Source organism: Gorilla gorilla, chromosome 14 (genome assembly GCF_029281585.2).
Source record: "Gorilla gorilla gorilla isolate KB3781 chromosome 14, NHGRI_mGorGor1-v2.1_pri, whole genome shotgun sequence".
NCBI classification, from domain to species: Eukaryota; Metazoa; Chordata; class Mammalia; order Primates; family Hominidae; genus Gorilla; species Gorilla gorilla.
The window spans coordinates 107,566,476-107,591,035 of NC_073238.2; the positions used below are offsets into that span (position 1 = coordinate 107,566,476).

Below are 24,560 nucleotides of genomic sequence, written 5' to 3' on the forward strand. Positions count from 1 at the left end.
ATAAGTGACAAAAATATATAGACATATAGACATATATGACTCTCTGTGTGTGACTCTGTGTGTGTGTCTATATATATCTTAAGCTGGGTGATGAAAATAAGAAGGAAACACACACACTTGGGTAAAACACCACAGCATTTATAATTGGAAAGTGTATGAGGACAAGGACAGAAAGAACTGACATGATTGTTGTTAGATGGATCTACACCAGAAACAACATTAGGTGGAAAACTATGCACTGCATTATCATATGTCACATGGGATTAGATACTAAGGAAACAATGAAATATGGGTTTGAGAGAGAATGAGTATGATTTTTATTCCAGGAGATGGAGTGCAAGCATAGAAAAATTTCCATACTGAGTCAAGTCAGGTGATCCTGTAATATTCAAAATCCATATAATTCCCCTGCTTTCAATATGAGTGTTCTCTCCTCACACATGCATCTGTTATTTTCATAAGATCTTGTTGACCCAAGGTACAGCAAATAATATCCTTAATTATGTTACATAGTCCCATCTAAATACACACCTCCAGTTAAGAACACCATAGGGGCAAGCAAAGAACCATCATCACAGCCTAAGGTCTTCTCCTCATGTGTGTGGTGCTCTATGGATATCTTCATGGATAATGTTGCTCTTCTTCTTAGAAATGATAGCAATGACTGTCTCTCTGTATTTTGTTTAGCTATCCCCTGGGCCAATGGAATTGCTTCTTTAAGAATAATGTATACAGAATATTTAGAGGTTGAAGTATTAAGTTAAATATAGCAATTTATAATACACATGATGGATAGGATATGCAAGCCAAGATAATTTATTTCCATTTAATAAACGTAATAAGCATCACAATCTCTCCTGCACAATATTCTTAGACATTTTGACAATTTTTAGGCTCTAAGGATTAGCTATTTAATATTCTTCACTTACTGAAGTAAAACAGAGGCAAATTTTTTCCTGAAGTTAATTTTTACCTTTTACTGGGAGAAAAGATGCCTTTCATATGAGTGTTCACATTATACTTGCTGCAGCTAATTTTTAACAAAGACTAGTAAGTAAAAATGGCATCTATTCAATCAATGCCCAATCCAGTGCTGAATGATATGCATTATGGGTTCAATAGAAAAGTCTAAATGAAAGAAAATATTTAAAGGGCCAAAAATATTTAAAGGGTAAAAATTACAGCAATTCTTAATATTCCAACCATCCCCATAGCTCTAGTAAGTTTCTTGGCAAAATGAAACACTGCTCAGTATTTTTAATCACAATAGTCTTCATATCAAGGATGATCATCAAGAATAATTAGCATCTACAGCAGGGATGCTGACCAATTAGAACAGACACTGACATGAACTACACCAGTGCAAACTGATTGCCAACCCTGCCATAGACATAGCCAGAGAGTCATGACAAAGATTCAGTGGCAAGACAAAGATTCAGTAAGTTGACATCAAAGTGACAGATTGATCAGACACACCTAATTGTATTCCCTCCTACAATCCCGCTAAAATAAATATACAACCTTTTTTTTTTTAACAAAAACTTAAATTTACTGACAGCAGAGGAATCGGAAGAAGACATAGCAATAACAACACTTGAAAGCTGGAGAGCAGATGATACGTAGTGCCTAACATAGGATGCCCAAGAAAGCCAACTCCCTCACAGCATTGAGGAAAGCAGAGAACCAACTCAATTTGCTCTATAGATTCCTCTAAAGATAGAGGGATAGGCTGGGCGCAGTGGCTCACACCTGTAATCCGAGCACTTTGGGAAGCCAAGGCAGGCAAATTACTTGAGGTCAGGAGCTCGAGACCAGCATGGCCAACATGGTGAAACCTCATCCCTACTAAAAATACAAAAATTAGCCGAGTGTGGTGGTGGGCACCTGTAGCACAGCTACTTGAGAGGCTGAGACAGGAGAATCGCTGGAACCCAGGAGGTGGAGGCTGTAGTAAGCCGATGTTGTGCCACTGCACTCCAGCCTAGGCAACAGAGCGAGACTCCATCTCAAGAAAGAAAAAAAAAATCATACAGGGATAGATAGCATCAGTTATCCTTGGTAGAGAGGTTAAAGAAGAAAGGTCTATAAAGTAAGGATTAGTCAAAAGCTGTAACGAGCAGTTATCCCTTCCTCCACTCCAAACCAACAGGTGTCTGTCTCTCCCATACATCAGTACTATGTAGGAGATATAATTTTGGAAAGGACTTGAGAATTCTCAGTACAGTTGAGGGTAAAAGTATTATTGTGAAAGAAAAAGTATTAAATCTATCTACCTACTTACCTACTGTATTAGTCCATTCTCACTCTGCTATAAAGAAATACCTAAGACTGCATAACTTATAAACAAAAGAGTTTAAATTGGCTCATGGTTCTTTAGGCTGTACAGGAAGCATGGAGGCATCTAGCCCTGGGGAGGCCTCAGGAAACTTACAGTCACAGCAGAAGGCAAAAAGGAAGCAGGCATGTCTTACATGTCCAGAGCAGCAAGGAAAAGAGAAGGGGGAGGTGCTACATACTTTTAAATAACCAGATATAATGAGAACTCACTCAGTATCATGACACAGTACCAAGGGGGAAATCTGCCCCCATGATCCAATCACCTCCCACCAGGCCCCACCTCCAGCACTGGGGATTACTATTTGACATGAGATTTGGACGGGGACACAGATCCAAACCATATCACCTACCTACCTATAAAAAATACTGACATCTACACTCTGGTCCCAGCCTACTTCTCCCATTTGGCTCCCAGAATTTTTGCAACCAGGGAGTTACTCTCAGGCAAGACGCTGGAAGAGTCTTCTCTCAGTATCTGCCTAGTTTAAGAGGAAACAAAGACAAAACAGGCATGAGACATGGCTGTTTATCTATAGTATTTCTGGATCTCCCTTTGTGTACATGGTAGAACTACACATTTGTTGTAATTTGTATTATTATGTTTTCTCTCGAATTTAGTCTTAAAGTCTCTCTTTTGCTCAAGAATGGCCATAAGCCGGTCGGGCACAGTGGCTCGCTCCTGTAATCCCAGTACTTTGGGAGGCCAAGGAGGGCGGATCACAAGGTCAGGAGATCAAGACCATCCTGGCTAACACGGTGAAACTCCATCTCTACTAAAAATGAAAAAAAAAAAAAAAATTAGCCAGGCGTGGTGGTGGTGGGTGCCTGTAGTCCCAGCTGCTCAGGAGGCTGAGGCAGGAGAATGGCGTGAACCAGAAGGCGGAGCTTGCAGTGAGCCAAGATGGCCCCAGTGCACTCTGGCCTGAGTGACAGAGCAAGACTCCGTCTCAAAAAAAAAAAAAAAAAAAAAGAATAGCCATAAGCCAAGATAGCCACTCTGTAAGAGAGCCCTGACCAGGAGGAAAGTTAGGCTCTGAGATAAAATGAGGAGGTGAAACCAAAATGCATGAAACAGAAAAAAATTTATTCCTCACTGGTCCCAGAGAGATTTGGAGTGCCAACAGGAGGACAACAGGAAGTCCAGAGGCATCAGGGCACTCAACCTGCATGCAGAGTGAAAGAAAGAGGAATTCTTGTTCACTCTGATGGTAGTTTCTTTTGCTGTGCAGAAGCTCTTTAGTTTAATTAGATCCCATTTGTCAATTTTGGCTTTTGTTGCCATTGCTTTTGGTGTTTTGGACATGAAGTCCTTGCCCACGCCTATGTCCTGAATGGTAATGCCTAGGTTTTCTTCTAGGGTTTTTATGGTTTTAGGTCTAACGTTTAAATCTTTAATCCATCTTGAATTGATTTTTGTATAAGGTGTAAGGAAGGGATCCAGTTTCAGCTTTCTACATATGGCTAGCCAGTTTTCCCAGCACCATTTATTAAATAGGGAATCCTTTCCCCATTGTTTGTTTTTCTCAGGTTTGTCAAAGATCAGATAGTTGTAGGTATGCGGCGTTATTTCTGAGGGCTCTGTTCTGTTCCATTGATCTATATCTCTGTTTTGGTACCAGTACCATGCTGTTTTTGTTACTGTAGCCTTGTAGTATAGTTTGAAGTCAGGTAGTGTGATGCCTCCAGCTTTGTTCTTTTGGCTTAGGATTGACTTGGCAATGCGGGCTCTTTTTTGGTTCCATATGAACTTTAAAGTAGTTTTTTCCAATTCTGTGAAGAAAGTCATTGGTAGCTTGATGGGGATGGCATTGAATCTGTAAATGACCTTGGGCAGTATGGCCATTTTCACGATATTGATTCTTCCTACCCATGAGCATGGAATGTTCTTCCATTTGTTTGTATCCTCTTTTATTTCCTTGAGCAGTGGTTTGTAGTTCTCCTTGAAGAGGTCCTTCACATCCCTTGTAAGTTGGATTCCTAGGTATTTTATTCTCTTTGAAGCAATTGTGAATGGGAGTTCACTCATGATTTGGCTCTCTGTTTGTCTGTTGTTGGTGTATAAGAATGCTTGTGATTTTTGTACATTGATTTTGTATCCTGAGACTTTGCTGAAGTTGCTTATCAGCTTAAGGAGATTTTGGGCTGAGACAATGGGGTTTTCTAGATAAACAATCATGTCGTCTGCAAACAGGGACAATTTGACTTCCTCTTTTCCTAATTGAATACCCTTTATTTCCTTCTCCTGCCTGATTGCCCTGGCCAGAACTTCCAACACTATGTTGAATAGGAGCGGTGAGAGAGGGCATCCCTGTCTTGTGCCAGTTTTCAAAGGGAATGCTTCCAGTTTTTGCCCATTCAGTATGATATTGGCTGTGGGTTTGTCATAGATAGCTCTTATTATTTTGAAATACGTCCCATCAATACCTAATTTATTGAGAGTTTTTAGCATGAAGGGTTGTTGAATTTTGTCAAAGGCTTTTTCTGCATCTATTGAGATAATCATGTGGTTTTTGTCTTTGGCTCTGTTTATATGCTGGATTACATTTATTGATTTGCGTATATTGAACCAGCCTTGCATCCCGGGGATGAAGCCCACTTGATCATGGTGGATAAGCTTTTTGATGTGCTGCCTACAACATGGGAGAAAATTTTCGCAACCTACTCATCTGACAAAGGGCTAATATCCAGAATCTACAATGAACTCAAACAAATTTACAAGAAAAAAACAAACAACCCCATCAAAAAGTGGGCGAAGGACATGAACAGACACTTCTCAAAAGAAGACATTTATGCAGCCAAAAAACACATGAAAAAATGCTCATCATCACTGGCCATCAGAGAAATGCAAATCAAAACCACTATGAGATATCATCTCACACCAGTTAGAATGGCAATCATTAAAAAGTCAGGAAACAACAGGTGCTGGAGAGGATGTGGAGAAATAGGAACACTTTTACACTGTTGGTGGGACTGTAAACTAGTTCAACCATTGTGGAAGTCAGTGTGGCGATTCCTCAGGGATCTAGAACTAGAAATACCATTTGACCCAGCCATCCCATTACTGGGTATATACCCAAAGGACTATAAATCATGCTGCTATAAAGACACATGCACACGTATGTTTATTGCGGCATTATTCACAATAGCAAAGACTTGGAACCAACCCAAATGTCCAACAATGATAGACTGGATTAAGAAAATGTGGCACATATACACCATGGAATACTATGCAGCCATAAAAAATGATGAGTTCATGTCCTTTGTAGGGACATGGATGAAATTGGAAATCATCATTCTCAGTAAACTATCGCAAGAACAAAAAACCAAACACCGCATATTCTCACTCATAGGTGGGAATTGAACAATGAGATCACATGGACACAGGAAGGGGAATATCACACTCTGGGGACTGTTGTGGGGTGGGGGGAGGGGGGAGGGATAGCATTGGGAGATATACCACCAGCATGGCACATGTATACATATGTAACTAACCTGCACAATGTGCACATGTACCCTAAAACTTAAAGTATAATAAAAAAAAAAAAAAAAAAAAAAAAAAGAAAGAGGAATTCTTGGATTAAGTCTTTTTTAAGAACCATGAGCTCTTATCACTTAGACTTTTCCTTGGTGCTTGTGGATGGGCTAGTTTAAAGAAAACACTCACAAAGAGGGGAACATATTTACACGACTCTGGTTTGACCATTACGTTGTAGCGTGGTTAGCAACTGTGGTTGTGTTGGGGTTTGGGGTCAGTGAGATGAGGAATAAGCAAGCTACACAGCAAACAACCAAAAGGGGAGAAGAGGTTTTAACTAGGTCAAAGGTGATGGGATTTGGGGGTTCAAATCACTTATGTCAAGCCTAAAACTTGATAAATGCAACAACAACTATATTAAACAAATTTATGACATAATTCCTGCACCTTGAGTTTCAGAAACACCCTGCAACTCATTTTGACCAATGACCTAGTAAGCAGAAGTGACACATGTTCCTTCCAGGTGGAAGCTTTTTTTATTTTTTATTTTTTAGAGATGGGATCTCACTCTGTTGCCCAGGCTGGAATGCAGTGATGCTATCATAGTTCATTGCAGCCTTTAGCTCCAGGCCTCAAGTGATCTTCCCACCTTGGCCTCCCAAAGCACTGGGATTACAGGCATGAGCCACTGTGCCTGGTCCCCAGACGGAAGCTCCTACTTGGCAGTTTGTGTCTCCACACCTGTGTCCTACTGCTCTGGTGAGCTTTGAAGCATATATTGATATGAAGGTGAGATACCAAGTGGTAATATACAGAGTCACCTGGACCAAAAGGGGCCACTGCTGCCAATATTTTGGGGGCAATTTGTTTTTCCAGCCTGACCTACCTTATTCTGGCTGACGAACATAGGTTCCCTAACAAGCACCTAAGTCAGATCACACTTGTCTAACAATTGCTGAGCTCCATTTGCACATCAGAGTTTCAACCAGCTTTTCAGTCCCCATTCTTAAATGTTAGCATATAGCCATAATCAGGGGTCACCACTTATGTTAAGTGTATAACATGAAAAATGGTTAAATCTACAAGCAGAAAAAAAATCCAACTTTAAACAGAGACTCTACTGAGAGAAGAAAACTTTTCAAAAATGTAGTCCTCCTTATCTGAGATTTTAGTTTCTGTGGTTTCATTTACCTGTGATCAACCCCAATCTGAAGACAGATAAGTACACTACAATGAGGTATTTTGAGAGAGAGAGAGTCTACATTCACATGACACAGTAGATGGTGATAATTGTTGTAGTTTATGTTGATTTATTGTGGTTAATCTCTTACTGTGCCTAATTTATAAATTAAACCATCTCATAAGTATGTATATCTAGGAAGATATATAGGATATCTATATAGGGTTTGTCACTATCCGAAGTTTCAGGCATCTACTAGGGGTCTTGGAATATATCCCCATCCGATAAGGCGAGAATACTGTACTGTCATTACCATCTTAATAGGCCTGAGAAGATTTAAACAAACAAAAACAATAACACAACTTCCACTTGGAGAAACAAAGGCTAGTAAGCTTAAAACCTATGAAATTATCAACAAAGTGACTGAGTAATAAAGTTCAACAAATCTCCTAGAAAGTAGCGTAAAATGAACACTAGAAGAAGAAATTGGAGAACATGTTCAGGGTTTCCATTGTTCAAATAATGAGACTTTCAGACACAACAGAGAAAATGAAATAATTCAAGAACATTTCCCCAAATAGATATGCATTTCCAGATGAAAAGGGCCCAGCAAGATGCCCAGCACAGAATATCCAATAGTGCCACATCAAAGGACATCATGATAAAATTTCAGAACACAATGTAAGAGACACTATATATAAACTTAAGTCTTCTCATCTATAAACTTGCTGCATCTCTACATTTATTTAGATCTTCTTTTAAGACCATAGATGAGATTAGTTGTAAGGATCATGGTTATCCTTTAGTTTTGGCTTTCAATTTTATTGTGTTGTGGTCAAGGGCTCCATGTTCTTTGTGTTAAAACCATTTGCTAATAGTTAATATTTCCTTTTTGCCTTAATATATGCTCTCTTTTCTAAATATCTTATGTGATCTTTAATTTATGTGCTATATCCACTAGTCATTACCCCACCTGTAGTGATGGTATATAGATATATATATTATATATATGTTATTCAATAAATATATATCAATATATTTAATAGTTTATTGAATATAGATATCCAATTATCTATATATATTGAAAAATATATATATTTATTGAATATAGATTACCCCAACTGTAGTGATGTTATCTATGAATATATATATTAGTCAATAGATATTAAATATATATTTATTGATTTATTAGATAAAGCTTTAATTTCAAGCCAATGCAATAAGAAACATTCCTTTGAGAAGTTAGAAACAACTAAAATACAAGTATCAGACAGATAGAAATAAAAATATCAGCGATTTTACTATTAAAACCCAGACTGGAAAATGTGATTACATATGATATGTAATATTTCACCTAAGAATTATTATCAAGTCAGAAGCATAGCTGAAAAAATATCACTGACTTTTCTCAAAGGGAATAGAGTCTGCCTCATTTACTCCATGATAAAGCGCAGGGAAGAATGTACCTTCACTGTAGCCTGGCAAATCCAAAAGAGGATGAGAAATCTAAAAGTTTAGCACATTTTGTTTTATGTGTTTGTTTTTTGAGTCGAGTTCCTTATAAATTCAGGAAATTATTACCCTGCCAAATAAATAGTTTGCAAATTTTTTTCTATTCTGCAGGTTTTCTATTCACTCTATTATTCGTTTTGCTGTAGACAAGCTTTTTAGTTTAAAAATGTTACATTTGTCTATTTTTATTTTTGTTGCCTATGCTTTTAAGATCTTAATCATGAATTCTTCGCTGAGACCAATGCCCAAATAAGTTTCCTTAGATTTTCTTCTAGTATTTTTGTGGTTTCAGGTCTAACATTTAAATCTTTAAAAGAAAGCATATAAATGCAAATGACTAATGGGCATATTTTGCTTCTATTTTGTTTCTAACTTCAGAAGAAAAAGAATGTTTCTAACTCTACTGGTTCCAAACACAACTCCTATCAAACTGTAGATATGATCACTACAGTTAATGACTAGTATATATAGCACCAGACTTCTTTGTTTGTTCATTTGTTTCTTCTTGACTTCTATTAAATGTCATTAATACTCTTTTCCTAAGTGGATTAGGAATGTATACATCCTATATTAATTATTTAAGTGGTTAACTTTGAATTTTTAATATTCAATAAAATATATATTTGTGTGAATATAACATAAAGTTAATTAAGATTTCACACTTCTTCCTAATACAAACATGTTAGAATAAACAATTATTTCCAAGTGTTGTAATTACATTATGATTTGAACTCCCTAATATAACCATTGCTTTGCTTTTTCAGCCAACATTAATAGACAGTTACTTAGATGCTTGTCAGTTACCTTGATCACTATTCCAACTTTCATACCACTCTTTCATTCTGGGTTGAGTTTCCTGCATTTTTAATTGTGGTCTTAAATAATTTTTTAGAATTGAAAAAAAAAAGTGAAGACCCAAATAAACACAATCAGAAATGACAAAAGTGACATTATAAGTGATCCCACAGACTACAAAAGATCCTCAAAGACCACTATGAACATCTCAGTCCCATAAACTAGAAAATCTTGAGAAAATTGATAAATTCCTAGAAACACACCACCTCCCAAGATTGAATCAGGAAGAAAGTGAAATCCTGAACAGACCAGTAACAAGTTCCAAAATTAAATCCGTAATAAATTTTTAAAAACCCTATGAACCAAAAAAAGCCTTGCACCAGATGGGTTCACAGCTGAATTCTACCAGATGTACAAAGAGAAGCTGGTACCAGTCCCCCTGAAACTATTCCAAAAAAGTAAGGAAGAAGGACTCCTTCCTAACTCATTCTATGAAGCCAATATCATTGTGATACCAAAACCTGGCAAAAACACAATAAAATAAGAAAACAGCAGGCCAGTATCCCTGATGAACATAGATGCAAAAATCCTCAGCAAAATAGCAAACTGGATTCAGCAGCACAAAAAAATTTAACTCATCATAATCATATGGGTTTTATTCCTGGGATGAAAGGTTGGGTCAATATACACAAATAAATAAATGCGATTCACCACATAAACAGAATTCTAATAAAAGCACATAGTTATCTCAATAGACACAGAAAAGGCTTTTGATAAAATCCAACATCTTTCAAGACAAAAACAGAGTAAGCACTGAAGGAAAATACCTGTAAAGAAGAGCCGTCTATGACAAATACACAAGTAACATCCCACTGAATGGGCAAAAGCTGGAAGTGTTTCCCTTAAGAAGTGAAACAAGACAAAACGTCTACTCTCTCTACTCCTATTCAATGTAATATTGAAAGTGCCACCCAGAGGAAAGAGAAAGAAATAAAAGGTATCCAAATAGGAAATGAGGAAGTCAAATGATCTCTCTTTGCTGACAATACAATTCTATGCCTAAAAAATTCTAAAGAATGCCAAAAGTCTCCTAAACCTGATAAGCAACTTCAGTAAAGTTTCAGGATACAAAATCAATGTACAAAAATCAATATTATTACTATATACTAATAACATTCAAGCTGAGAGACATATCAATAGCATAATCCCATTTGTAACAGCCTTAAAAAATAAAATACCTAGGAACACATCTAACCAAGAAAGTGAAAGATCTCTACAAGAAGAACTACAAAACACTTATGAAAGAAATTGCAGATGACACAAAGGGGGAAACATTCCACACCCTGGGATTAGAAGAATCAATATTGTTAAAGTGGTTATACTGACCAAAGCAATCTATAGATTCAATGCTACTCCTATCAAATGACCAATGTCATTTTTCACAGAATTAGGGGAAAAAATCAAAATTTATATGGAACAAAAAAAAGCCTGAATAGCCAAAGCAATCCTAGGCAAAAAGAACAAAGCTGGAAGCATTACATTGGCCAACTTCAAAGTATACAGGGCTACAGTAACAAAAACAGCATGGAACCGGTACAAAAACACAGACGAATGGAACAGAATAGATAATGCAGAAATGAAGCAGCACACATAGAAAGAACTGATCTTTGACAAAGTTGACAAAAATAAGCAATGGGGAACAGACTCCCTATTCAATAAATGGTACTGGGAAAACTGGCTAACCATATACAGAAGAATTAAACTGGACTCCTACATGTCACCATATACAAAAATTAACCGAAAATGGATTAAAGACCTAAATGTAAGACCTCAAACTATAAAAATCCCAGAAGAAAACATAGGAAATACCCTTCTGGACTTCATCCTTGGTAAAAAATTTATGACCACGTCCTTAAAAGCAATTGCAGCAGAAATAAAAGTTGACAAGTTGGACCTAATTAAACCAAAGAGCTTCTGTACAGCAAAAGAAACTATTAACAAAGTAAACAGACACCTTATGTAATGGATAAAAATATTTACAAACTATGCATCTGTCAAAGGTCTACTATCCAGAGTCTATAAGGAAGTTAAACAAATCAACAAGCAAAACACAAATAACCTCATCAAAAAGTGGGCAAAGTACATGAACAGACACTCCTCAAAAGAAAACACAGAAGCAACCAATAAACATATGAAAAAAATGCTTAACATCATTAATCATTAGAGAAATGCAAATCAAAATCACAATGAGATAGCATCTCACACCAGTCAGAATGGCTATTATTAAAAAGTCAAAAAACAACAGATGCTGGCAAGGCTGGGAAGAAAAGGGAACACTTATACATTTCTGACGGATATGTAAATTAGTTCACCTGTGGAAAGCAGTTTGGAGATTTCTCAGTGAAATAAAAACAGAACTACCATTCCACCCAGCAATCCGATTACTGGTATATACCCAAAGGAAAAGAAATTGTTCTACCAAAAAGTCACACGCACTCATATGTTCATCACAAAACTATTCACAATAGCAAAGACCTAGAACCAACTTAGGTGCCCATCAGTGGTAGACTGGATAAATAAAATGTGGTATGTAGACACTGATATGGTTTGGCTGTGTCCCCACCCAAATCTCATCTTGTAGTTCCCATAATTCCCCTGTGTCATGGGAGGGACCTGGTTGGAGGTAATTGAATCATGGGGACAGGTCTTTCTGTGCTGTTCTCATGATAGTGAATAAGTCTCATGAGATCTGATGGTTTTATAAAGGGCAGTTCCCCTGCACACGCTCTCTTGCCTGCCACCATCCCTTTGCTCTTCCTTTGTCTTCCGCCATGATGGTGAGGCCTCCCCAGCTATGTGGAAATGTGAGTTCATTAAAACTCTTTCCTTCATAAATTACCCACTCTCAGGTATGTCTTCCTTAGCAGCATGAGAACAAACTAATACAGACACCATGCAGCTATAAAAAAAATGACATTGTGTCCTTTGCAGCAACATGGATGCAGCTGGAGACCATTACCCTAGGTTAATCAATGCAGAAACAGGAAATCAAATATCACATGTTCTTACTTAACAGTGAGAGTTAAATCTTGCCTACACACAGATATAGACGAAAATAGACAATGGTGACTCCCAGAAGAGGGAGGGCAGGAGGAGGGCAAGGGCTGAAAAAGTTCCTATTGGGTACAATGTTCACTGTCTGGGTGATGGGATCAACAGAAGTCCAAGCCTCAATATCACATAATATACCTGTGTTACGAACCTGCACATGTACCCCATGAAACTAAGATAAAAATGGAAATTAAAACCAAAAAAAGAATTTGTCAGCGAGTGGTTAGAAATACTCTTTCTTGAAAGTACTCATTTCTTCTACATAATTTAACTCTGTATAGAATTCTATATAGATAATTACTTTCTTTCATGTTTAAAATAAATTACTCTGACCTGGTGTGTGGCTCACACCTATAATCCCAACATTTTGGGAAACCAAGGCAGGGGTATCACTTGAGGCCAGTAGTTCAAGACCAGCCTGGACAGCAAAGCAAAACCCCCATCTCTACAAAAAACTTTTTTTTAAAAAAATTATCAAGGCATGGTGGCATGTGCCTGTAGCCCCAGCTTCTTCAGAGGCTGAAGCAAGAGGATTGCTTGAGCCCAGGAGTTCTAGACTGCAGTGAGCTATGATGGTATCGCTGCACTCCAGCATGGGCAACATAGCAAGTCCCTATCTCTAAAAATAATAACAAAAATAACAATAGAACAAATTATTCTACTTATTTTAGCCTCTGTTATTGTTTCTTTAAAATTAATCTAATGTTTTGTTCTCTTAACAGCCACCTTTTTTTCTGGTCATTTGAAAAAATTTCTCTTTGTCTTTGGTACTGTAGAATATCACTACCATGTGACAAGACATAGATATGCATTTTTAAATTATTTTAATTTTTAATAGCACTTTAAGTCCATATTATCACTAACCTAAATAAGATATAAAATGTTCTAATTTCATTAACTCATAGTATTTTTCAGCCTTATACTTTTTAAAAATAATTTTCTGAATCATTAGTAATAATTATTCCAAATTACCTGTAAATTCTTATCACTAAGAACTAGTATACTTTTAATACTTAGTTTTAATTACCAATTATGCAAAAATGACCTTTTAAATTTTCTATTTGTATATTCGTTCTAGAAGTAATTTCACAAGAATGATAAAAATCATAACATCAGTATTGCTATAAAATAGCTTAAAATAATATGTTCTTTCAAAATCAGATGTGTGTTCTTTTGCTAAATTCTTCAAAAATCAATCAAACTTAGGAAAAAGAACTGGATGACCATTATTAGACGAAATATAGCATCAGGAACTGTCAAAAGATCTAAACAATATTCCCTTCATGTTTAAACTTCAATCCAGAAAAAAAAGTCTATTTATTATTCATTATTAGAGAGCCACTAATAATTTATCTGATACAGTGACAATTTCCTTGCTATTACTCAGAGCTATAATTTCAAAATAAATTATACTATTTTACCTTAATCTTTGGTTTACAGTCAGAATCTCTCATTACTTCATTTCATTCATTGTTTCACTTATTAACAATTTGGATAACTCCATTATTTTTACATAATTTATCAAAAAAGGAAGGCTACTATTGCTATAAAACATTAAGACCAAAAAGAGAACTATATTTCAAAATTCTGTTTCACAAGGAATAGAAAAGGCTTTCATGAAGACAGTTGCATTGCCCTTCAGTTACGAGTGTTGATGAGGCTATAGGGCTACCAGGAACCTTGTATCTTTAGCCATACAGTCACTCTTCTTTGGTTCTCGGGTTATACATAATCCCTAGGTTTTGGAAAACAACTCATCATTTTAAAAAGTATATCCTCAACTCAAGTGACCCAACATACTGGATGCACCCACCAATCATATTTACTAGGAGACATGAACTGACTGAATTAGCTCCTCATACTTTTTTTAAAAATGGCAAATAGTTATGCTTAGCCATCTCAGATTTGTTAGAATCCTTAATGTCCAGCCAAAATACATGTGCCTAATGTTAGCATAAATGACAAGAATTAGTGTAGTAACTAGTGACCAAAGTTAACAGTTTAGATTTAACATAATACGATTCGTAGCAATTTTATTCAGAAAATATTTGTCAAGTCAGTTTCCTCATAATGAATCTTTTCCATGATATTTACCACCTGTCTTATTAAATGTAAAATTCTAATTCACATCTAATTCTTTTTTTTTTTTTTTTTGAGACGGAGTCTCGCTCTGTCGCCCAGGCTGGAGTGCAGGCGTGAGCCACCGCGCCCGGCCCCTAATTCACATCTAATTCTAATCCTTTATTTTACAGTCTGAGTTGCTGCAATATAATTTTTGTTTTTATATTAAAAGAAACTAAGTTAGAGAAACATATTTGTATTATTTAGTAATTTTATGCCCTGGATTAAATTCATTCAACTTATTCATTCACCTAATTATTGCTAAATGCTTGCTAGGTCAATACAGAAATTAATGAGAGAGTCTCTACTCTCAAGGAAACACAGCAATAGACTATTAGAGTTAAAAGAACATTAAAGAGCATGAAAGTCTATATATACATGTATTTTATTAAAATTTATATACATTAAGTGCTATCAAAATACATTTTTCTGTATTAATAAATATTTACTCCTTAAAGAGTTTTAAATAAATGAATGCACCTTAATTTTCTTAACCCAATTCCCTACCAATTGGCACTTAATTTGCTTACAATTTTCATTAACAATGCACAGATTAACATTTTGTGAATAAATATGTGCACATACTCTTCATTATTCACACAGAATTGCTTCATAAAAGTGGAATTATTTGGTCTAAGCAAATGAACATTTTAAACACTTTTAATATATTTTGGCAAATTCTCTAATGAAGGGCTGTACCCTTGCCCAACTGGTTACACTCTCCTCTCTGTCCTGCTTTTAACACCTGGACAATAGATAATCGACACTTCATTGTGTATAAGATAGTACTTATTTGTTGTCCAGTGAAGAAGACTTTCCCTTTTTCTTATAATTGTAAATATCCATTCCTGTTCTTTCACCATTTCTCTACAGGAACATTTGTAGTTTTCACACGGATTGTAACAACTATTTTTACGTTCAAGACATCTTTTTGCTGCAATCTATAATGCAAAATTTTCTCCATTTTTCTGTGTGTATCCTCAATTTTGTTGTGGTGTTTTTTGTTGTACCGAAGGTTCTTTTCTTGTGTGATATCAAAACTATTAATTTTCTTTTTATAGATTCTTACTTAAAATATGTAGGCTTTACTCAACTGTATATAAATAAAAATATAGACCTATATATTTTGTTTACTTCCTCATTATTTTTACTTAAGTTTTGGTCCCACAGACATTTACTTTAGACAATTCTATGGGATAAAATTCTAGCTTATTTTTTCAAATATTGATTTAATAATTTAGCCAGCAAGATATTTTGATTAACTCTCCTCTCTTACTGAAAATGCTCTCATTTGAAAGTTCCAAGAAATGTGGGTCATAGCTAAAGTCAACCAGCTAGACTGTGGCAAAGCCAGAATTTGACCTCGAGTTCAATGCTTTGAATGTGTAGTGGCAAACAGTATGGCTCTGGAATCAATGAGGACCACATTTGAATGGGGCACAACTGGAATTCTGCCACAGCTATGTTACCTTGAGTAAATTACTTCTTCTACACCTGTTCCTAATATTTAGAATAACGGAACGTAATTCTATCAAACTTCCTAATCTTTACAATAAGGGGAAATAATTATATCAACCTTATCCTGTTCTTGTGTAAATGAGTCATTATTCAATTTATTCATTCAACAATATTAATTAAAAGTGTGCTTTGTAATAGATATTTTTTGAGGTGTCATGACTATAGCTACCTTAAAAATGGATATTTTCCAGAAATAAATTATTTTGACTTCATTATTAACTTAGTGTTGAATTCAAATAATGATCTATAGGATCTGGAGTCCTGCTCCCAGCATTCCATCTGCCCCGTACTCTCACCATTGGAATGGTGAAAAAGATACCTGGTGGAGATAGATAGATAGATAGATAGATAGATAGATAGATAGATAGATAGATAGATAGATAGATAGATAGATATACATATATATATATATATATATATATATCTGACTCGTCTAAGTGTCAAGAAATCTGGTGTCAGATATATCTGGTGGAGATATAGATAGATAGATAGATAGATAGATAGATAGATAGATAGATAGATAGATTGATTTGATTCGTCTAAGTGTGAAGGAAAAGGCTGTAAGTACACACTGTACATTCACTCTCCAGCACAGTACCTGACACAGAGCTGGCAGTGAATAGATTTTATAAATGAACGAGCAAATTAACAATGTATACATTCTTGTCCATGCAATTTTATTAAAAATAGAACAAATTGTCTCTAAACATACTTGCCTTTCCTTAGTGAAACTAAAAGCATTTTTAAAATACGTAGACAGATGAAAATAGAGATAGAGGAAAATACCCACACTCTCCTGCCTCTGTGTAAATGACAAAAAGAAGGTGCTGTCCTCTCAGATTCATCAGGCCATTCTGATTCGTCATCATTAACTTGCCCACATGGATTCTACCTCTGAATACTTCCGGTTACTTGATTAATACCCCAAAGTAGCACCTACTCAGCCATTCCAGATGACAAGGAAGGAGAGAAAACACTCCTAATACACTTTGTAGGTAACATAATTTATCTTTTTTGTTCTCAATTTAAGTATTGACTTGTTGGTGCCAAGCAATGTGCTTGGAATCAGGGAGGCAGGTGATCAGAGCACAGACTGGGTCTAGACTTCTGGATTTGATCTTGGCTCCACTGCTTGTGGTCACTTAACTTTCTAGTGCCTCAGTTTCCTCATCTATAAAAGCAGGTAATAATAACAGTGCCTATTTTATGCAACCGTTGTGAAAATTAAATGACTTAACATTTGTGAAGTACTTGGAACTGTACCTGACACCACAGCAAGGGCTCTGTAGATATTATCAAATAAATTAATAGACTTTACCACTTCCTTAGCAGAGCACTCCCTGACCAAGTTACATCCCTTTACCTTATTTCGAGATGGAGTTTCGTTCTTGCTGCCCAGGCTGGAGTGCAATGGCACAATCTAGGCTCACCGCAACCTCCGCCTCCCGAGTTCAAGTGATTCTCCTGCCTCAGCCTCCCAAGTAGCTGGGATTACAGGCATGCGCCACCACACCTGGCTAATTTTGTATTTTTAGTAGAGACGGGGTTTCTCCATGTTGGTCAGGCTGGTCTTGTACTCCCGACCTCAGGTGATCTGCCTGCATCAGCCTCCCAAAGTGCTGAGATTACAGGTGTGAGCCACTGCTCTCGGCCTACCATATTTCATAGCACCAATCACCAGGCCTGTCCCTGTGTAATAATATTTCCTTCATTTTTTAATAACACAATTTTCTTTCCCCATCAGACCATAAACCACTAAGAGCAAAACTATGAATTTATTGACACCTTTGTGTGTTGCTGTTATGCATATAAGAGTATTCAAAAATTACTTTGTTTTTCTTTAATGTATTAATACAATAAATCTCCAAACTAATTTTTTCTTTTATAGGTCTTTATAAGCCTTGGTATAATTTATAAGCTTGGTTAATTAAATTTCTTTATGAAAATAATCATTGCATCAAATATTCATGGAGCTAGAATTTTTGGCATGCTAATGTCTTTTTACAGATGACAAGGTTGTGATTTGATCCATAACTACGGCCATGACTGCCAGGCTCTTGAAAAGATCTTGAATTCTTTTCACATACTTATTACTCAAAGGCCATATTCCTTAGAACTGTTACATTTATTTATTAGTAACACCTTAATGTAAGATGGTAAAATAGCATCTGATTGAAGGCAGAAAAGCTCTCCTGCCATTGTCTGGCTTGCAGGCATAAGATTTAACGTCTTTCTACTTACATATTTTCACCCATGATGGCATCCACTAAACCTAAATCAGTGTCTGGCTCATGAATGAACAAAATATAAGCTCAGAATGGCATAAGAAAACCTTATTCATGGATCCCATCCAAACACAAATTCACAATGCTTAAAAATGAAAAGTAAATCCTGTAACGCTCAAATTTATGTAGTTATCTTAGAAAAAAATATATTTTTAATTGCCTGGAGTCCTCATAGCTTCTTGTTAAGCTTAACAAGAGGTATAAAGCCATGACTAAAATATTCACACTCCACTCTAGTCCCTATTTAAAAAAAATAAAAAAGGGAATCACTAGTTTATTCATCTTGCCTAATGACACAGAAGGGCAAAACAAGCACCCAAACAATGAATAATAATGTAAGAGCTCAGACTGTAAAACCAATATGTCAGATCAGCAGAGCTTTGCTTCGTTTTAATGCTCTCATGTCTGAATGCAGCACAGCTTATCTTCTGAATTATATATATATATATATATATTGGCCTAATTACATAAATATTGACTTTTCCTTATATGAAGTTTATTCTTTCAATCTCTCTGTAATTACCATGTCAATATTTGTGGCTGTAGTAACAGTGAATTTAAATCTGTTAATTGTGACTGATAGTGGCATGCCATGAGATAATTCAGTCACTTAGTCTCAGAACACTGATGGCACTAGATAATAACTGATGAATCAGTAATTCCCTAAGTATATCGTACTAAGGTAAACATCTTTAAAAAGCAATTCTTTCAACCCAGTTAATTAAGGGGTTAGTTTTTTCCTCAACTTGTCAGGTTTCATAACGTACAGAAGTAATAACCAGAATGCGACTGGATCTTGGTGTATGACTTTGCCTGCTTTTTTTTAAATGAAACACTTTATCCCTAACTTCATTCTCCAGTCCACCCATTAACAACTTCTTTGATCTGTTGATAGATATCTACACCTCCATCCTCACAGCTGTATGTGTGTATGAAAGATATAATTTAACATTTGTTGCTATTATTCTTTGCTATTTGCTATTTCCATAAAGGTTCTAATTCCTGATCTCACTTACATGTGGAATCTAAAATAGCTGAAGTCATAAAAGGGGAAAGTAGAAGGGTGGCTGCCAGGGGATGGATGTAAGGAAGGGAGGGGAGATGATGGTTGGAGAGTACAAAGTTTAGTTAGACAGGAGGAAGAAATGTTTTAGACCATTGCGCAGCATGGTAACTATCATTCATAATGTACTGTATATTTCCAAATTGCCAAGAAGGTACATTTCAAATGTTCCCTCCACAAGAAAAATGCTAAGGATGTGAGGTGATGGATATGCTATCCAGCTTGATTTTGTCATTCCTCCTCGTTTACTTGTCAAAATATCACATTGTACCCCATCAATATCTATAAAATTTGTCAAGTAAAAATAAAAATAAATTTGAAAAAGATCTTAGGCCTACTTTATTCTAATGTAAAATATGATCTGTAGAAATTCTACTTTTAAAAAATATTTTATTCCATTATATCCCCTCAACCGGTTTTATTTTCATGGGAAAAGTTTTCAGTTACCGAAGTTGATACATCTCTGAAACAAGAACTAATCCCATACCTAGGATATATTAATTAATTAAATGTCTTCACTTTCTTACCAGTGGCACAGAAATGTTCCAAAAACTTTAAAAAGCTAAAAATCTTTTCACTTTGCTCTTATAATATTTGAGAATTTTCACACAAGAGCTTGAATTCTCCAATTTAAAAGTAGGACGGAAATACCTGTGTCATATTAATTATGTTAGAGTTAGGTGAACATAGAGAATGGTCCCCAAAAACAATGCTGTCCACACTTTGAGTTTAAGAGTTGTTCTAGACGTATTATGGTGAAGTGGTCATGCATCACCTGTGCTTTCTTATTTGCCTCTACAGGGATGCCAGATGATATGAACTTCAGTGATGTAAAGCAAATCCATCAAACAGACACTGGCAGTACTTTAGACACAACAGGAGCAGGATGTGCAGCGGCGACTGAATCTATGACATTCACTCTGATAAGTGTGGTGATGTTACTTCCCGGGATTTGGTAACTGAACTCTTCTGTCCTGACATACCTTACTGAAGTCTCGATTTCTTCTCTCTCTGCATATGCCTGGAATAAGAGATCCTTTTTCAATGTAACAATTATATTTATGAAAAGATATGTTACACTAACTTCTCAGAAGCCAAGCTGAAATATTCATAAAGTCCCTAAAACTCAATGTTTAAATGACACACTTGAAAAATATGTCTTTTTTCAATCTAACTGAAAACCTTCTTAACTTCTAATATATTAAATCTGAAGATGTGAAGGGCACAGAAGTGACTTTGAATAAGAAGAATTTAGTGTATCTGTAATTTTATTATTAATTCCAAGCCCCTTCCTTTCTAAATTAAAAATGTTTTCATTTGAAAGTGTATTTGCCAGACAATGAAAACAGTATGCAGTATTTCTTAAAGTACTGAAATTATAATATCATGAAATAAATCAAAACATACAATGGCAAGTAGTATGCATGCATATTCAACAGACTCTTCCATTTTTGCAAGCTATAGAAGGAAATGTCTGAATGTCTATAAGTTATGGGGTAGATTCTTGAGAAGCATTTCACATAATTTCACTGAAGAACCTTGATAATTTTGACCCACTGTAACTTAGCCACTGATGAACCTTAAAGCTGAGTATTTTATTAACACCTGATTTGTATTCCATTATATTCAAAATGCATCTTTGGTATTGTGCCTCTGCTCCCATCTCTCTCTTTGCCTCATAGATTTAGCTATGTTGGGAAGCACATGCTTGCTCTAGGAATATCTCCAATAAAGCTATTAACTATTTGGTGGAAAAATTTGAAGAATATTTGTCATTTTCTTCTGGCAAAAATGCTATTTTCACCCATTTTCAAAATATTAGGTACTACTTTTTAAAGCCTGATGTTGAACAATTGGCTACCTATGCATTTCTAAGGTTCCTATGAATATCTGCAGACATGTCCAGAAAATATGATATGCAACACTTTAGCTCTTTCCTATTTACTCATTAATGGAGCTGCAAACCAACAGTCCCTAATTTCTCAGTTGGGATAAGTTGCCTCAATAGACACTAATAGGATATGTATATGGCTATACTTGAGAAAAAGAGAAGTTAGTTTTTATTAATAAGTATCACATCCAGTCTACAGAGAAAATATAATTAATACAAAGTCACAGAATAGAAAAGGGAATTGCTGACCTCAAATTAAAAAAAACAAAAAAAATTTGAAATGACTTCTGACAAAGACGTAAACAAGACATAGCCAACTGCAAACATTAATGAGGTAAAATCCATTTCTGCCAATCAGGAAACAATATATGATCAAACCTTGTTCTCGCTTAAGTTCTCAATTAACAAAATGATCTAAGGATGGTTAGTTTAAATCACAACATTTTTAAGCTGCCCAATCAGGTTTTACCCTCCGTTCAAACATGCCTCAGAACCAGAAGTGTTATTCTACCCGTCAGTTCTGGATGCCATATTCCTAGGCTTCCATTCCACACCTAACATTCTCTGATCCATTCAGTTAATAACTCATTTGCACTCACCTTGACACACTCCACAAATTACAAACTTAACTTAAACCTATTTTGAAAATGTTTTACTTCAACCTCAGCTCTTCATTTAAATCAGTCTTGGAAAAAAGTGATACTAAGGCACTCATTTGCTGCCCTCCAGCCCAAGTCATGATTGGCTTGCTACAGCAAAATTTCCGACCCAACTTAAGAGGAATTTAATTCTAAAGACAAACAAACTGAAGAGCATGCTTTACCAGTCTAAGATATATGGATAAAATTAATTGACAAAAGATAATTTCAGATATCGCAAGAAATGGACAAAAGCAGAGTGGTAAAGTCAATAGAAGAAATGAATTTTTTTTTTAAACTAAGTTCTACATGCTCAGATGGGTGTTATCTGCAGGTGGGCACTTTGGGGACTATATAAGCAATACTGGTGCTGCTAGAGCCTAAAACACTGGGGTTTTCAGAATTTCTTTAAAAGCCTAAGACAAAATTGTTAATATTCTCAGTAAGGATATACTTATCCATTAATACTTCCCATTCTGTGACATTTCATATCTACATAGTTTCTTATGAATTACAAAGCTCTTTCAAATGAGAGAGAGTATCTCATTGGACTTTCTTCACCCCCTCAAAGATAGGCTTGATTTTCAGTCAAATAAAAACAATAATGCTGATTTTTTATATGGCTCAGAATTTGCTTCTGGAGAGTTTTTCATTAATAAGGTCTAAGGAAGTTTTGAGCAATGATACAAGTGTTGGATATGTGTCTACTTTCCAAGATTATTTAATAGATTACATCAGACTGAATGTATGTATTTAAAAATATCACACACAGAGTCACATTTTATGCTGGTGTAATTTTTAAAAGAGCCATATTCTTGAATCTCGGAGTTAATTTTATGAGTTTAAGTAATCATAAAACTTCGTCTGATATTTTGCATATATTGGGGAGACTAGGTTTAGAAGCAGAACTAACATTTATTTGGCCTTTCTTTGTATAGGTACCATGATAAATGCCTTGATGCACAATGTCATTTAATCTCCCCAAAAACACTGACATTTCCATTTTACCAATGAGAAAACTGAGCTTATAAATATTAGGGAATTTGACAGATGTCATACAACTAATCATAACAGAGTTAGATGGTAAGTATGATACCTTTAAATAAACTGTATACCTTTCCGGCTCAAAGATACAGTTTTGGAACAACAGCGAGGAACTACAGGTTAGCACAAAAATCATTCAGAGACTACTTAAGTCTCCAAACTAGGATTTAACAAATACAATTGGCTATAGAATAATTGTCTAATTACCAAAATGCACATTAGTGTACAAACATAATAAAAAGGAGAAGTGTAAACATGGACTTTTTTTAGTACCATTCATTACCCTCCCATATATTCAAATCCACTCTAAACACATCAGCCCTGAAAATAAATCAGCTGCCGAGAATGAGAAAGAAAACACAACTGTTATAACTCTAATGGAATCATGAAGTTTATTTTAGTTTCCTTTGCAACAAAAAGGTATAAAACATTTCTTTGGCTATAGGATGGCATAAAAAATGAAAGGAAGGAGAGGAGGAAGGAAGGAAGGAAAGAAGGGAGGAGGGAGGGAAGGAGGGAGGGAAGGAAGAAGGGAAGGAAGGAAAACGGCATGGCAGAAAATTATTTTTTAAATCTTAGATTTGCCTTTATCCTCTATTTATTCTGTGAATAAATAATGTCTGCATGGTTACAGTACATGGTACAATGAAATAATGTCTTCATGGTTATCTTCTCACTAAAAAAGGACTGAGGTTAATAAGCTCTTTCCTCCCAACACTCAGATTTTCTGAAGTGCTCAATAATGATGCTTTGAAAAGGACTAAATTCATTTATTACTAACTGTTTGCTATCATATAAAATATTGTTTCTAACATCAGAATCCTTCAAGGACAATAAAAATGATTTTTTTCTTGAATGAATATGTTCAACCTAGACGTCTCTTATTCTGAATGAGAACTTTGTTGAGCAGGCTACATCACTATTGTATTTAGTTTGCAACCTTTGATGTCATTCATATACAATTACATGGGTTACGAAAATTCAGAAATAATAATTTCTAATGTTTTTAGGTATGAATGTGAACGTATCAAGTTTTTCTTTAAATGCAGATTGTTGTATACAAGTCATTTTTGATTAAAATACAGATAAAACATATTTCTCACATCAAAAGTCTGCTTTCCTTGCCTTTACTAAAATTACAGTGACTGAATTACTGTTATAATTACTTTATGAATAGAGATCTAATCAAATATAATTCTTAAGCTATCCTTTCTGCCTCCTTGCACAGAGAAAACTGAGTAATTTCATCACAATATAATTTATATTTCCGTAGCAGAAAAAATAATAACTTATTTGGAAGAGAGTAGAGTAGGAGTGGATGTCCATGGTTACTTTTTGGAAACATCTGATTTAAGAGACTTTTGCCTTCCTGCACTTGCCAATTGTCACACTGGAATCAACTTCATGAAAATGTGTGTGAGAAGATCACGCATCTTATTTTCCCCTTAAAATTTTACTTTGACTACATTGAAGACCAGAGTGAAAGACAATATACCAGAATTTGAAAGACCATAGAATTAAGAACAGAACAGTGAACGTTTAAGGATCAAAACTGGTTGGAGACAGAAGGAATGGGATTGACTGCAGTAA

The 24,560-nt window shown here is 35.4% G+C and overlaps 1 protein-coding gene across 1 annotated transcript in view; it reads left to right on the forward strand.

The window, feature by feature from the left end:
- The window catches only part of GPC5 (glypican 5), a 1,465,923-nt gene extending 1,441,847 nt beyond the window's left edge, over positions 1-24,076 (forward strand). Inside the window, exon 8 of the mRNA XM_019039972.4 lies at positions 20,199-24,076. Coding sequence (XP_018895517.3) covers positions 20,199-20,356 — 158 coding nt within the window. The 3' untranslated portion in view covers positions 20,357-24,076. The remainder of the gene's footprint in view (positions 1-20,198) is intronic.
- Positions 24,077-24,560: the final 484 nt, after the last annotated feature.